Source organism: Bombus fervidus, chromosome 7 (genome assembly GCF_041682495.2).
Source record: "Bombus fervidus isolate BK054 chromosome 7, iyBomFerv1, whole genome shotgun sequence".
NCBI classification, from domain to species: domain Eukaryota; kingdom Metazoa; phylum Arthropoda; class Insecta; order Hymenoptera; family Apidae; genus Bombus; species Bombus fervidus.
In genome coordinates this window covers 3974630-3990835 of record NC_091523.1, presented here as the reverse complement: position 1 = coordinate 3990835, position 16206 = coordinate 3974630, and the positions used below count along the sequence as shown (strand labels likewise).

Here is a 16206-nt window from a genome sequence, read left to right as displayed (position 1 = left end):
TAAAAAGGATACAGATATATTACTATAACGATTACCCTGCACGTACACACAAACAGATCATTATTTCTTTATTTATTTTAAATTAGTTTATTTCCACTTTCATTTGGATGAAAAATTAATATAAATTTGTACATTAAGTTGTTCACTCCATAGTTTTTACATAGTATTCATCGTGCCAATTTTCCATTGTCTAACAGCGCCCCCTTGGACATCCGTTTCCACGGGTCTATCTGATCTGTCTATAAGCTCGTCTGTTTCTTTTCCGGTGTATCAACATGGTAGGGTGGCGCAGTGGCGTTGTTATATTTATAAAATCAATAGAGTTTTGATTTATTTGTGTTAATCGATATAAATAAAATTCTTTGTTAAATTTGAAAAATATTAAAGTAAGTTAACAAAAATTATTTTCTTTACAGGGTATCGATATAAACCACAAACACGATAGGAAAGTTCGGCGCACAGAACCTAAGTCGCAAGATGTCTACTTACGACTTCTCGTCAAAGTAAGTGTTTTACATGCATTTCTAAATATATATATTTCTTATTACCTCTTTAATTTTGTACCAGTTGTATTTTGTATTTTATTTACAAACTAACGCTACTCTTGTAACTTGTGTTGAAAATTAATTGCGTATTACAATTGATGTAATACTATATTGTTGTCATAAACACGTGAGTTTTGAAACAGATAAATTTCTTTTGCGAACCGCACTCCGTGTCAGTGGTTTGTATTATGGTCTGATCCAATTTGAACGTTCGCTAGAAAAATTTAGTCAACTTTCCTATTCCGTGTTTTTTCTTTATGTAGAAGACGATTATATTAGCTGACACAATGCTACTCAGAAAGTTTATAAAAGTTTATATTTCTTATTAGGAAATGATACATTATTGCGTTTTAATGCAAAATTTGTATTTTTTTTTTTTTTTTTTTATAATTTCGCAATGAAACTGGTAAAACATTATTGTGATTTTTTATCAAAGTATTTTTTTATACAATAAAAATATAGAAGTATATGGTTTTATTTTTGTTATAGCTTTACCGTTTCCTAGCAAGACGTACAAATTCTAAGTTTAATAAGATTGTTCTTAAGAGACTTTTTATGAGTAAAATACACCGTCCTCCCATATCTCTTGCACGTATTGTCAGGTTTATGAAGAAACCTGAACGAAGACATGCAATTGCAGTAATTGTTGGTACAGTGACAGATGATGCTAGGATTTTTGAAATTCCTAGACTTATAGTAAGCAATAGAAATAATTATCAGAATTTAATTTTGAGTTTGTATAAATAAAATGTTATTTTGTATTTGGTTGGAAAAATTATTAATGTATAATTTCATAATTTTTTATAGGTATGTGCTCTACGTGTTACTGAAAGAGCTAGAGCACGTATATTAAAAGCTGGAGGTGAAGTAATCACATTCGATAAATTAGCATTACGTACACCTACCGGAAAACAAACTGTTTTTGTGCAAGGTCGTCGGAAAGCTCGTGAAGCAGCTAAACACTTCGGACCTGCACCTGGCGTACCACATTCCCATACAAAACCATTGGTACGCTCTAAGGGTTGAAAGTTTGAAAGAGCAAGAGCTACGTAGGCGTAGCTGCGGTTATAAAAAATAAATTTTGTTTAACGGGCAGATTCGTTGAAAATACGAAAACAATAATCAGCTGATTCAGATAAGGAAATGGATGGAAAGGAGGGGAGAATAAGAGAAAAGCGAACTCTAATACTCGTATCTAAAATACATCTAGATGGCGTAATCGATGTTCAAATTTCATTTCATCTGTATTGTTAACGGTAAATGTATATGCAAAGTATGTAAATGGATGATTGCGTGTTAATCATATCTTTTGTTTTAATGGAAAAACTATTTAAGCTAAAACTACATGGCTCTACATTGATTATAAATAACAGAATTTTTCATAACATCTTTCTCAATTCTAGAATGCAAGAAAAAATATAAGTTATAAAGATTAACTTAAGAATGTTGAAAAAATTAAAAGAACTATTCTAACAAATAAATAAAATATACATTAATGTAAAACGTAAATAATTTTATTTATTATTATAGTGGTAGCACTGCACAAGTTTGTATTGTACAACCTGAAATGTTATGCTGCTAAAATATCTTAATATTATAAAATGAAATTATCATCTTTACCACGTTTTATTATCATGTTTCAAAGTGCTGATTAAATATTTAATATAACGCAACAAAATGCCATGATGTTAGTGAGGAATATAATATAAAGTTATATATTTTGTGTAACATAAGCTACCATTGAAAGAAATTATGAATATATACATATGTATGTATATTATATCAATCGATGCATTATTCTCTACGTGGAGACTGATGCATTCATTAGTGTTTTATCATAAAAATTACTTTACAAGAGCGGTGTTTTTATAAAATTCCATCACTTGGTGCTAACGCCACCTAGGAGTACAATACTATTTAAATTGAATCGGTATGTCCACAATATGCATACATAATAATTGATATTTTATTTAAGGAGTTACAATAGCAAATTTAAACTTTATATTTAATCAAGCCTATAATTTTCAAAAAATGAATAAAAATATTTTTTTCTATACATTTTATTTTATTCTATATTATCACTAATATATCACTAATATCACTAATTTTAATTAAGCTGTTGAGGTAATTACTTCAAGAAAAACTCTACACTTCTTCTTTTGTATATCCGTGACCTGGAGATCGCTGTTATGAATAGAATTTAGTGAAACAAAAAATTCGAAATAAGGAGAGGTCCATGTTATTGTGCCCTTGAATATAAATTTTGTTTTGGCTTACAAGGTCTAGAAACAGAAGAGCTAGAAGTAGATTTCTGTTGTTGTTTCTTGTAACCTTCGGCTAGAGCTACAAGGCTAATGATAATGTCCTTTTTGCTATAAATATATACTATCATAGCTTCTTCTATTGTATTGTAACACTGCAAGAGTGAGGATCTGGATCAGTATACGCTATACCTGTACTTATACCTATACCTATACTTATTTCAATATATTTTCTATTACAAATTCATCCACTCGTTCCTCTATCAGACAACCTCAATATGAGCAATTTTAGCATGTCTATATTGCGTGTTACTTCATAATTGTGTCATTATCTAGCAAATAGAAGTAAAACTTATAGACACGAACATTTTACATGGTATATAATTATGACAAAACATAAATTTGAGAGGGACAAAGATATAAATGTATACATTTTTTAATGGAACATATTTCATTTTTCACTGATTATGTAGATGAATTTAGGAAGCAAAAATTTCAGATACGTATTCTCTTTTTTTCAAAAATTATTAAACGTAAAAGTTATAAGCAATTAAAAATTAAACAATCCGAACGTTTCAGTGGTCGACATATATATTCAGAATGGAGTGGACCCTGCACAGGGATGGTAAGCACCCTTAAAAAAATCAAAATGGAAATTGGAGGAGATACGTTGAGTTACGCCATGCTAATTTTATAATTGTAAATAATTATAGATGTTGAGTAAATAATTAATGTGTATTGCTATAAATATAGGCAATGTGCGATTATATCACGAACTTAGAACGTTTTCAAGGGAAAAGTGAACCAACATGGATGTTCATACACGTAAGTTTAATATATAATTAACATAAATTTTAAAGCTACAATAGAAGCAATCCTACTAGAATGGTCGAATGGTAAAACTTATATTTGATGCTGACTGCCCACAATTATTAAAAGTATTAACAATGGAATTGCAACGAGTACAAAATAACGAGGAACATGAGTATGTAAGATACATAATTTTTAGTAAAACAAATAGCCATTAAAAATTAGCATTGTTGAAATAGAAGTTATTAAAATAAACGCACACGTGTAGGTTTTCTTTAGGTGTATCGGAAAGAAGTCCAGAAGAAATAAAACGATTAAAAATTATTGAAGAAACTAGAATAGCTAAAGAAACGGCAAAGAAGGCTCGAAAAGGTTTCGCAAAATCTCTCATAAAAAGGATACAGATATATTACTATAACGATTACCCTGCACGTACACACAAACAGATCATTATTTCTTTATTTATTTTAAATTAGTTTATTTCCACTTTCATTTGGATGAAAAATTAATATAAATTTGTACATTAAGTTGTTCACTCCATAGTTTTTACATAGTATTCATCGTGCCAATTTTCCATTGTCTAACAGCGCCCCCTTGGACATCCGTTTCCACGGGTCTATCTGATCTGTCTATAAGCTCGTCTGTTTCTTTTCCGGTGTATCAACATGGTAGGGTGGCGCAGTGGCGTTGTTATATTTATAAAATCAATAGAGTTTTGATTTATTTGTGTTAATCGATATAAATAAAATTCTTTGTTAAATTTGAAAAATATTAAAGTAAGTTAACAAAAATTATTTTCTTTACAGGGTATCGATATAAACCACAAACACGATAGGAAAGTTCGGCGCACAGAACCTAAGTCGCAAGATGTCTACTTACGACTTCTCGTCAAAGTAAGTGTTTTACATGCATTTCTAAATATATATATTTCTTATTACCTCTTTAATTTTGTACCAGTTGTATTTTGTATTTTATTTACAAACTAACGCTACTCTTGTAACTTGTGTTGAAAATTAATTGCGTATTACAATTGATGTAATACTATATTGTTGTTATAAACACGTGAGTTTTGAAACAGATAAATTTCTTTTGCGAACCGCACTCCGTGTCAGTGGTTTGTATTATGGTCTGATCCAATTTGAACGTTCGCTAGAAAAATTTAGTCAACTTTCCTATTCCGTGTTTTTTCTTTATGTAGAAGACGATTATATTAGCTGACACAATGCTACTCAGAAAGTTTATAAAAGTTTATATTTCTTATTAGGAAATGATACATTATTGCGTTTTAATGCAAAATTTGTATTTTTTTTTTTTTTTTTTTTTTTATAATTTCGCAATGAAACTGGTAAAACATTATTGTGATTTTTTATCAAAGTATTTTTTTATACAATAAAAATATAGAAGTATATGGTTTTATTTTTGTTATAGCTTTACCGTTTCCTAGCAAGACGTACAAATTCTAAGTTTAATAAGATTGTTCTTAAGAGACTTTTTATGAGTAAAATACACCGTCCTCCCATATCTCTTGCACGTATTGTCAGGTTTATGAAGAAACCTGAACGAAGACATGCAATTGCAGTAATTGTTGGTACAGTGACAGATGATGCTAGGATTTTTGAAATTCCTAGACTTATAGTAAGCAATAGAAATAATTATCAGAATTTAATTTTGAGTTTGTATAAATAAAATGTTATTTTGTATTTGGTTGGAAAAATTATTAATGTATAATTTCATAATTTTTTATAGGTATGTGCTCTACGTGTTACTGAAAGAGCTAGAGCACGTATATTAAAAGCTGGAGGTGAAGTAATCACATTCGATAAATTAGCATTACGTACACCTACCGGAAAACAAACTGTTTTTGTGCAAGGTCGTCGGAAAGCTCGTGAAGCAGCTAAACACTTCGGACCTGCACCTGGCGTACCACATTCCCATACAAAACCATTGGTACGCTCTAAGGGTTGAAAGTTTGAAAGAGCAAGAGCTACGTAGGCGTAGCTGCGGTTATAAAAAATAAATTTTGTTTAACGGGCAGATTCGTTGAAAATACGAAAACAATAATCAGCTGATTCAGATAAGGAAATGGATGGAAAGGAGGGGAGAATAAGAGAAAAGCGAACTCTAATACTCGTATCTAAAATACATCTAGATGGCGTAATCGATGTTCAAATTTCATTTCATCTGTATTGTTAACGGTAAATGTATATGCAAAGTATGTAAATGGATGATTGCGTGTTAATCATATCTTTTGTTTTAATGGAAAAACTATTTAAGCTAAAACTACATGGCTCTACATTGATTATAAATAACAGAATTTTTCATAACATCTTTCTCAATTCTAGAATGCAAGAAAAAATATAAGTTATAAAGATTAACTTAAGAATGTTGAAAAAATTAAAAGAACTATTCTAACAAATAAATAAAATATACATTAATGTAAAACGTAAATAATTTTATTTATTATTATAGTGGTAGCACTGCACAAGTTTGTATTGTACAACCTGAAATGTTATGCTGCTAAAATATCTTAATATTATAAAATGAAATTATCATCTTTACCACGTTTTATTATCATGTTTCAAAGTGCTGATTAAATATTTAATATAACGCAACAAAATGCCATGATGTTAGTGAGGAATATAATATAAAGTTATATATTTTGTGTAACATAAGCTACCATTGAAAGAAATTATGAATATATACATATGTATGTATATTATATCAATCGATGCATTATTCTCTACGTGGAGACTGATGCATTCATTAGTGTTTTATCATAAAAATTACTTTACAAGAGCGGTGTTTTTATAAAATTCCATCACTTGGTGCTAACGCCACCTAGGAGTACAATACTATTTAAATTGAATCGGTATGTCCACAATATGCATACATAATAATTGATATTTTATTTAAGGAGTTACAATAGCAAATTTAAACTTTATATTTAATCAAGCCTATAATTTTCAAAAAATGAATAAAAATATTTTTTTCTATACATTTTATTTTATTCTATATTATCACTAATATATCACTAATATCACTAATTTTAATTAAGCTGTTGAGGTAATTACTTCAAGAAAAACTCTACACTTCTTCTTTTGTATATCCGTGACCTGGAGATCGCTGTTATGAATAGAATTTAGTGAAACAAAAAATTCGAAATAAGGAGAGGTCCATGTTATTGTGCCCTTGAATATAAATTTTGTTTTGGCTTACAAGGTCTAGAAACAGAAGAGCTAGAAGTAGATTTCTGTTGTTGTTTCTTGTAACCTTCGGCTAGAGCTACAAGGCTAATGATAATGTCCTTTTTGCTATAAATATATACTATCATAGCTTCTTCTATTGTATTGTAACACTGCAAGAGTGAGGATCTGGATCAGTATACGCTATACCTGTACTTATACCTATACCTATACTTATTTCAATATATTTTCTATTACAAATTCATCCACTCGTTCCTCTATCAGACAACCTCAATATGAGCAATTTTAGCATGTCTATATTGCGTGTTACTTCATAATTGTGTCATTATCTAGCAAATAGAAGTAAAACTTATAGACACGAACATTTTACATGGTATATAATTATGACAAAACATAAATTTGAGTTAGAAAGAAATACCACATAACGTTATACGTTATAACGTAATAGTACATAACGTTATACGTTATAAGGAAATACCACATAACGTTATACGTTATAACGTAATAGAATAGAACGTTATACGTTATATCGTAATAGTATACAACGGTATACGTTATAACGTAATGCTACATAACGTTATATGTTCTAAGGTAATAGCATATGGCGTTATACGTTATAACGCTATGCAACATAATTTTATATGTTATAAGGTAATAGTATATAGCGTTATACGGTATAACGTAATGCTTTTTTTTTTTTTTTTTTTATCGTGGGGAAATCCTCATGGACACTCGGCGCTGCGTAGCAACGACCGTGTAGTGTCGGACTCCTACCGACTAAAACCCCACGGTGGTCATCCCGACGTTCAGAGGAGCACCCGGGGTCTCTTGCGAATCACTACCGAGTGCAACCTCGTCGTCTATCTCCCTGCCGTTGTAGTTGTCTAGGGAGGCGTCCCGGCTTGAGTTGGAAAGCTAGGGGGAACCACTCCTCCTAGCGCCACGTCCCCTAATCTGACGCACCCGGGGCAGCGACGGCGGCGCCGCGCCCCTGCGTCGTACGGAGCCCCTGCGGCGTTGATGCGACGATCTACTGGGATCGGCTCTTCTCTTCCGGTGCCTCTCTACCCGCTACTTTCTCTGCATAACCTCCTCGCAGTAGGCGCGGACAGCGTTAAACTCCCGGGGCCCTCGGAGCATGGCCTCAACGACCGCTTCCGGAGCCAACCTCTCGTCGATGTCGAGCTGCCGGGCGCGCCGCGGTTCCGCCCACGCTGGACAGAACTCCAGCGTGTGCTGTACCGTGTCCTCCTCTTCCCCGCAGTGGTGACAGGTGGACGTCACCTCCCGCCCGATCTTCAGCAGGTACTCACCGAAGACCCCGTGTCCGGCGAGCATCTGTGTCGTCCTGAAGGTGAGCGGAACCCCGCCTTGATCTCTCCAAGCCTCCCAATTGGGAAGCACGGCGCGGACGGCTCGGTGTGGCCGCCTGGCGTCCTCCTCCATCAGCTGGGAGCCTCACCGCTCCCAGATCTCCAGCTTTGCCTCTTCCCGGACGTTCGAGGCCGAGAGGCCGCCCAGCGACAGCGCCACCGTCGAAGGCGGTGCCCTCAGGTGTTCATGCACCCGACAGAGCTCGAGGGCCCGCAGCTCGAACGGGGGGGACGCCGCCAGCACTGTCGCCGACTCGTAGGATATTGTTCGATATCCTCTGGCTATTCGGATAGCGATCGTCCTTTGCAGTCTCCTCACCAGGGTACGACTGCGACGGTTGGCCATCAGATCTTGGGCCCACACCGGTGCCCCATGGAGGACCAGGGACCGGATCACTCCCTCGTAGAGTCGGCGGACTCCCGACCCTGCTCCGCCTATATTCGGAAGAAGGCCGCACAAGGCGTTGGCTGCGGCCGTCACCCTCGGGACCAGGAGCTCGAAATGTGGTCCGAACGTCCACCGACTGTCGATGGTGAGTCCCAGGTACCTCATACGACACTTCACCGGCACCGCTTCGCCATTTATGGCCATGGACAAACCATCGGGAGGGGATCCCCTGCGGCGGCGGTCGAAGAACCATAGGGCCTCCGACTTGGCCGGCGACACGCTCAATCCCAGTCGCTGAATAGCGTGCACCGCGCATGCCACAGCGTCTTCCGCGAGAATCACGGTCTCACTCCACCACCGTCCCCCGGCTAGCACCAAGGTATCGTCGGCGTAACAAACCAAGCCCGTGCCCGGGGGCATCGGGCATCGAAGGACGGAGTCGTAGGCCGTGATCCACAAGATCGGTCCCAACACCGAACCCTGCGGGACGCCGCGCTCCACGCGCCTTCTCTCTTCCCCGTTCCTCCCAGTGAAGGTGATCCACCTATCGTTTAGGTAGGCTCCGATGACCTCAACCACTTACGCCGGCACCTCGAAATGTCGCAGAGCCTCCATTATCCTCGCCCAGGGGATAGAGTTGAAGGCATTGCTGACGTCCAGGGAGACCGCTACCGCCGTTCCGTAGCGGGAAACCATGTCCTCCGCCATGCTCATCACCCGCTTCACAGCATCCACCGTGGAGCGACCCCGGCGAAAGCCGTACTGACTGTCGTGCCATCCGGGATCCCGCCCCGAGATATGGGCCTCCAGACGGGCGGCGATCACCCTCTCGAGGAGCTTCCCGATCTCGTCCAGCAGGCATATCGGCCTGTACGCTGACGGCGATTCCGGCGGACGACCCTCCTTTCGCAGCAGGACCAATCTCGCCATCCGCCATATCCGCGGGTAGATGCCCTCCCTCAGGCATCGGGTAAACAGATGCCGCACGCGAGGGGCCACCACCTCCATCGTCTCCGCCCAGACTCGGCCCGGAACTCCGTCCGGACCCGGTGCCACGTCCCGGAACGCCATCTTCTTAGTCGCCGCGAGAAGCTCCTCCTGAGTGACCTGCAGCTCCTCGCTCCGCTCCGTCGACGTCGTCGCCACCGCTGCTGTTGACGACGTCTCGCCCCCGCCGGAGGAGAGGGACGATCCCGACCGCCCCGCGTCGCTGTCCTGACGCGGAAACAGCGTCCCGATGACCCTGGCCAGCAGTACCGGATCCATGTTGGCGGTCAGCGAGGGGGCCGCGGGTCGCAACTTCTTCGTTACTTCCACCTTGTACGGCCGCCCCCACGGGTCTGACTCAACCGCCTCGATCAGCTCCTTCCAAGACCGAGCCTTCGCGATCTTGATCTCCCGCTGCAGAGTTCGTCTCGCCTCTCTGTAGACCCCGTAGCAGCGGGAGATCTCCTCCTCGTCGCGCGTCCTTCTACGGCGACGGGCCCTCAGGAATCTTCTGCGTGCCCGTACGCAGCTCGCCCGCAATTCCGCTATCTCCGGCGTCCACCAGTGAACGCTGCGGTTGCGTCCACCGCCCGGGACGGAGCGCGGCATCGAGGCGTCGCACGCCGCGCTCATGTATCCTTGGAGGATCTCCGCCTCCTCGTCGACGCTTTCCAAACTGGTCGTCCCTTGGGCGTCTCAGCTCCACGCCGAGACGATGGCTGCCGCCCGCAACATCTCCCTGTCCCGCTCCTTCAGGCGCCATCTGGGTGGTTGCGGGCCGGAGCGGCTCGCACCACCTCGGGCGACTTGGTTGTTATTTTCGTCCACGTCCTCCGAGACCACCTCCATAAATATGTAGAGGTGATCGGACAAGGTCTCGACTCCCTCGGCCACTCTCCAGTCACGGATCCTCGGGTACAGCTTCGAGGTGGCCCACGTGATGTCGACCACGGAGGACCCCCTCCACGCCACGCAGGTGCTCGCCGTACCCTTGTTTACCAGCAGGAGTCCGAGTCCCGCAGCCCAGTCTGTCAGCCATCTTCCTCTGGCGTTCGTCGCGGAGTTCCCCCACTGCGTCGAGTGAGCGTTGAAGTCCCCGAGGACCAGCACCTGACGGGGAAAGCACCTTTTGACGCATTCCCCGACATCGTCCAGAAAGTCCCCGAACGCGGCCAGGCCGCTGTTGGGGGAGACGTAGACCGCCACCACCGCTATTCCTGCCCATTCGACCGCGACGTAGCCGCTACCACGGTCAAGCAGGGCGCCAAAGGCGCCCAGGGTCGGCGTCCAAGTTATGGCCGTCAGTCCGTCCAAATCCCCGATCCAGTTGGGAGCGTCAGGGACGCGATACGGCTCGGCCACTGTCGCGAGGGCGACCTCTCCCTCCCGGATAGTTTGGAGGAGCAGGTCATGCGCCCTTCTCGATCTGCCCAAGTTGCATTGGAGGAGACGGTTAAAATCACTCAATCACCTCCATGGCCTCCTCCCGGCCATCCACTGCTGGATGTTCGACGGTGCTCCCCTCTTGCGTTACCTCCGCGGTCGGTTCACGGATCGGTGGCTTCCTCTTAGTTCTCGGCGGAGCACATGCCGCCCCGCACATCCTGTGGTTGGCTGGCGCCCCCAGCGAGTCGCATAACGGGCACTTGGGCGCGGAGGCGGGACACCCCCTGGAACGATGCCCGCCACCGCCACACCTGTAGCACAGATGCCCGCGATCCACGTTGGACGTGCAGGTTGCCCGCATGTGCCCCAACTCCAGGCATTTAAAGCACTGCAAGGATCTCTTCGGGATAGCCGTGACCTTCGCCGTGGACCAGCCCAGAGCTACTTTCCCGTCCCGGGCTAATTTCCGGGCTCCAGCCACTGGGCACCTTACCCATGCAGTCCCAAGGCCGTATCTGGTGGTGCGGATCTCTCCGACCCGCACCTCCGCACTGCCGCATCCCGCCGCTGAGGCCAGCGCCTGCCGCAGCTCCTCCTTAGCGACCGAGATGTCTATCCCGGCCACCCTCAACTCCGCCGTCCTGTTCGGGGCCGCTACTCTCACCGCGGCCGGATCCAGCACCTCGGCCAGACGCGTCGCCAATCGCGACGCCTTTCCTCTGTCTCTGTCGCCGGGGAGCCGGATAATTATACCCCCGGTCATCGATTTCCTCATTCCGAGGGACTCGACGCCGATCTCCGCAAGCGGGACCTTCTGTCGCGCCGTCGCGAGAACATCGGCGTACGAAGTCTTAACCCCCTCGTTGATAGTCAACGTCACCGCGGACGTACGCGTTGCGCGGGGGAGCCCGGCCGTTTTTGTCGCCTGCGCCGTTCCTTTTTTAGCCACCAGTGCGACGCCCGTCTTCCGTACGCCCATTAGTCGCGACGAAGGAGCAGCGGGCATTCTCTCTTTTTTCTCCTCCTTCCTTGCGGCCCTTTCCTTCCGTTGCCGTCTTTCCACCACCCTCCATTCGCCGCCCTCCTGCTCCCTCGGGAGCATTGTGGCTTGGGTGACGCGTGGGACAGCGGGTTGGTCCGCCTTGCGCCGAGGTTCGGGGCTGCGCGGTCTTCGGCCCCCGAACCGTTCCTCGATGGCCCTCATGATGGAGGGACCGAGTTCGCCCATCTTTTTCTCTAGGGCGTCCAGACGCGCGCCTTCTTGTTTCCCCTCCCGCGGAGGGTGGCCGGGCTCAATAGCCCGACCGTTGCACCGCGGGCACTCGTGGGTGCGAGCGGCCATCCTCGTTATCTCTTTACGCAAGGCCGCGTTTTCCTCCTTCAACGCGGTCAGCCTTGCTTCCGCGAGCCTGGCGGCCGTGGAGCTACCGTTGTGGACCACCTCAGCCCACTGCAGGTTAAGCTCCCTCCATGCGGCGGCGACGTAGGTCACCGCGTCCTTTAGGTCCTTGATACTTGCTCCCTTCAGGTTCGGCGCTGTCGCCGCCACCCGCAAGATCTTAGTCACCTGCCTGGTGAACTCGGCGCTCACGTCGGCCGCCGAGCTCATCCGTATGTCCAGCGCCAAATCCACAGAAATCTCCGGGGTCAGCGTCATAATGCGCCTTCTCTTCCCCCCGGAGACGATCGATCCCAGGGATGACCGAGACGCGGAAGAGGCGACCGAATCCCCGTCATCGGACCTCGTCCGCGCTCTTAGCTCCCTTACCGGCGCGAGGCCCGTTACCGCGGCCGGTGCGAAGAAGACGCCGTCCGCCCCGCCCGTGGTTCTCCGCGATGCTCTTGTTATTCTTCTCGGAGGTTCCTTGTGAATCTCCGTACTATTGCCTCCCGCCTCACCAGACGTGAAAACACATCCGGGGGCCTGGCGGTCCACCCCCGAACAGCCGTGGTCGTGAGATGACGACGCAGGTGAGCCCACTTGACTACCCACCGCTGCGCCGGTACTGGGGTATCCCTCCCCTGCACCGTAAACCATTTTCGCTTTTTGGTCGCAATCCATAGTGCTATGTAATTGTTGTCGCCGCGGTCATCAACAAAGTCCGTCCTGGTGCCACTCACTCTTTCGCACCCTGCCTCGGTCAAAGCCGGTGCAGGGTGTCGGGGGGCCCCACAAGAAGGTGAGGTGAGTGGTCTTGACAGGCATGGGCCCACCAACTTCTCCGAAACTCTCCGCATCGGATCGGCAAAATTGACGGGCGCCAGAGGCACCGACCAGCTGCCACCCGACTGTAAGAGAGCATCAGATCTATCGGGGTTTCCCGGGACGTGGTCCTACGGCCCGAAAACCCATGCCCGCCTCATGCTCCCCATAACGTATATCCTTCTGTAGCATTGCGCTATAACGTATAACGTTATGTACAATTACGTTATAACGTATAACGTTATATGGTATTACGTTATAACGTTTATCGTTATATACTATTTCGTTATAACGTATAACGTTATATACTACTACGTTATAACGTATATCGTTATATATTATTACGTTATAACGTAGAATGTTATATACTATTAACATATAACGTACAACGTGATATGCAATGACGTTATAACGCATAACGTAATATGGTATTACGTTATAGCGTATAACGGTATATACCATTACGTTATAACGTATATCGTTATGAAGCATAGCATTATGACCTATAACGTGATATGGTATTACCTTATAACCTCTAACGTTTTATACTATTCCGTTATAACGTAAAACGCTATATACTACTACCATATTTTTTTTTTATTATACGTAGAGAAGTCCTCATTGGCAGCCGGTGTTGCTTTCGTACCACGCGAGTAGTTTGGCACTCTTATAGACAAAAAATTCCTCGGTGGTCGTCCTCACGTTTATAGTGGAGGAGCCCCGGTCTATCTCGCGAATTACTATCAGGGTGGTACCCCTCGTCTCGTTCCTACTTAATGAGTGAGGCATCCTTGTTTATGTTGGGCCGCTAGGGGGGACCACACCACCTAGCGTCGAGCTCCTTGTCTCGTTGCCCTAGCTGGATCGCGGTCTCTTTTCCTTTCTCTCTATGCCCGTTCCTTCGCGAGCATCACCTGGTCGCAGGAGGTACGGAAGGCAGTGTGTACCTGGCGCCCTCTCAGCATTGCTTTTACTGCAGCTTCGGGGGGCACGCTCGCGCCGATGACGAGCCAAGGGATGCTTCGCGGTTCCGCCAACGTCGGACAGAACTCCAACGTGTTATGCGCCGTACTTTCCCCTTCATTGCAAAAAAAAAATATATATATATATTCGCCCAACGTGGGACTTGAACCCACGACCCTGAGATTAAAAGTCTCATGCTCTACCGACTGAGCTAGCCGGGCTGTGATATAGTATTACGTTATAACTTATAACGTTACATACTATTACCATATAACCTACAACGTTATATGGAATGACGATATAACGTATAACGTTATATGGTATTACTTCATAAGGTATAACGTTATATACTACTACGTTATAACGTATAACGTTACATAATATTACCTTTTTCCGTGTAACGATATATACTATTACCTTTTAACGTATATCGCAATGTAGCATTGTGTTATACCGTGTAACGTTATACGGTAACACATTATAACGAATAACGATATCTTCTATTACCTTATAACCTCTAACGTTATATACTATTACGTTATAACGTATATCGTTATGTAGCATTGCTATATAGCGTAAAACGTTACATGATATTGCCTTATAGCGTATAACATAAAATATACCATTACTATACAACGTATAACGGTATATACTATTACGTTATAACGTATAACGATATATCGTCTTACGTTATAACGTATATCGTTCTGTAGCATTGCGTTATAACGTACAACGTTATATGGTATTACCTTATAACAGATAACTTTATATTCTATTACGTTATAATGTATTACTTTATATGGTATTTCGATATGACGTATAACGCTATATACTATTTTCTTATAACTTATAACGTTATATGCTATTACGTTATAGCGTATAACGGTATATACCATTACGTGCCAACGTATATCGCTATGAAGCATTGCATGATAACCTATAATGTGATATGGTATTACGTTATCACGTATAACGTTATATTCTATTACGTTATAACGTGCGGCGTTATATACTATTTCATTACAACCTCAAACGTTATATACTATTCCGTTATAACGTATAACATTATATACTATTTCGATATTACGTATATCGTTAAGTAGCATTGCGTTATAACGTACACCTTGTATGGTATTTTCTTCTGGTTCGTAACGTTATATATTATTACCGTCTAACGTATAACGTACATCATTATATGCTATTACGTTATAACGTATAACTTTATATGATATTACGTTATGACGTATAACGCTATATACTATTACCTTTTAACTTATGACGTTATATGCTATTACGTTATAACGTATAACATTTTATGGTATTACGGTGGTATTATTATACGTGGAGAAATCCTCATTGACAACCGGTGTTGCTACCGTACCACGCGAGTAGTTTGGCACTCTTATAGACAAAAAATTCGACGGTGGTCGTCCTCACGTTTATAGTGGAGGAGCCCCGGTCTATCTCGCGAATTACTATCAGGGTGGTATCCCTCGTCATGTTCCTACTTAATGAGTGAGGCATCCTTGTTTATGTTGGGCCGCTAGGGGGGACCACACCACCTAGCGTCGAGCTCCTTGTCTCGTTGTCCTAGCTGGATCGCGGTCTCTTTTCCTTTCTCTCTATGCCCGTTCCTTCGCGAGCATCATCCTGCTCGCAGGAGGTACGGAAGGCAGTGTGTACCTGGCGCCCTCTCAGCATTGCTTTTACTGCAGCTTCGGGGGGCACGCTCGCGCCGATGACGAGCCAAAGGATGCTTCGCGGTTCCGCCAACGTCGGACAGAACTCCAACGTGTTATGCGCCGTACTTTCCCCTTCATTGCAAAAAAAAAATATATATATATATTCGCCCAACGTGGGACTTGAACCCACGACCCTGAGATTAAAAGTCTCATGCTCTACCGACTGAGCTAGCCGGGCTGTGATATAGTATTTCGTTATAACTTATAACGTTACATACTATTACCATATAACCTACAACGTTATATGGAATGACGATATAACGTATAACGTTATATGGTATTACTTCATAAGGTATAACGTTATATACTACTACGTTATAACGTATAACGTTACATAATATTACC

At 43.2% G+C, this 16206-nt stretch overlaps 2 protein-coding genes and 2 non-coding genes across 4 annotated transcripts; 2 read left to right on the top strand and 2 right to left on the bottom strand.

Moving 5' to 3' along the window:
• Positions 1-250: 250 nt before the first annotated feature.
• LOC139988765 (large ribosomal subunit protein eL18-like) lies at positions 251-1615 on the top strand. The gene is made up of 3 exons (XM_074111828.1): positions 251-503; positions 1035-1241; positions 1353-1615. Exons 2-3 carry the CDS (start codon positions 1101-1103, stop codon positions 1569-1571), a joined length of 360 nt encoding a protein of 119 aa, XP_073967929.1. The 5' UTR covers positions 251-503; positions 1035-1100; the 3' UTR covers positions 1572-1615.
• A 2642-nt stretch (positions 1616-4257) lies between these two features.
• Positions 4258-5621, top strand: LOC139988758 (large ribosomal subunit protein eL18-like). The gene is made up of 3 exons (XM_074111823.1): positions 4258-4509; positions 5045-5251; positions 5363-5621. The coding sequence occupies exons 2-3, from the start codon at positions 5111-5113 to the stop codon at positions 5579-5581; spliced, it is 360 nt and encodes a 119-aa protein (XP_073967924.1). The 5' UTR covers positions 4258-4509; positions 5045-5110; the 3' UTR covers positions 5582-5621.
• An 8646-nt stretch (positions 5622-14267) lies between these two features.
• Positions 14268-14340, bottom strand: Trnak-uuu (transfer RNA lysine (anticodon UUU)). The gene has a single exon. It is a non-coding gene; the product is annotated as a tRNA-Lys (tRNA).
• Positions 14341-15966: 1626 nt separating this feature from the next.
• Positions 15967-16039, bottom strand: Trnak-uuu (transfer RNA lysine (anticodon UUU)). The gene has a single exon. It is a non-coding gene; the product is annotated as a tRNA-Lys (tRNA).
• Between the last annotated feature and the right edge of the window lie 167 nt (positions 16040-16206).

Coding starts and splice junctions, on each gene's coding strand:
- LOC139988765 (XM_074111828.1), top strand. CDS start 1,101: ATGAGTAAAATACACCGTCCTCCCATATCTCTTGCACGTATTGTCAGG. Junction 1,242..1,352: donor TTGAAATTCCTAGACTTATA/GTAAGCAATAGA, acceptor AATTTTTTATAG/GTATGTGCTCTACGTGTTAC.
- LOC139988758 (XM_074111823.1), top strand. CDS start 5,111: ATGAGTAAAATACACCGTCCTCCCATATCTCTTGCACGTATTGTCAGG. Junction 5,252..5,362: donor TTGAAATTCCTAGACTTATA/GTAAGCAATAGA, acceptor AATTTTTTATAG/GTATGTGCTCTACGTGTTAC.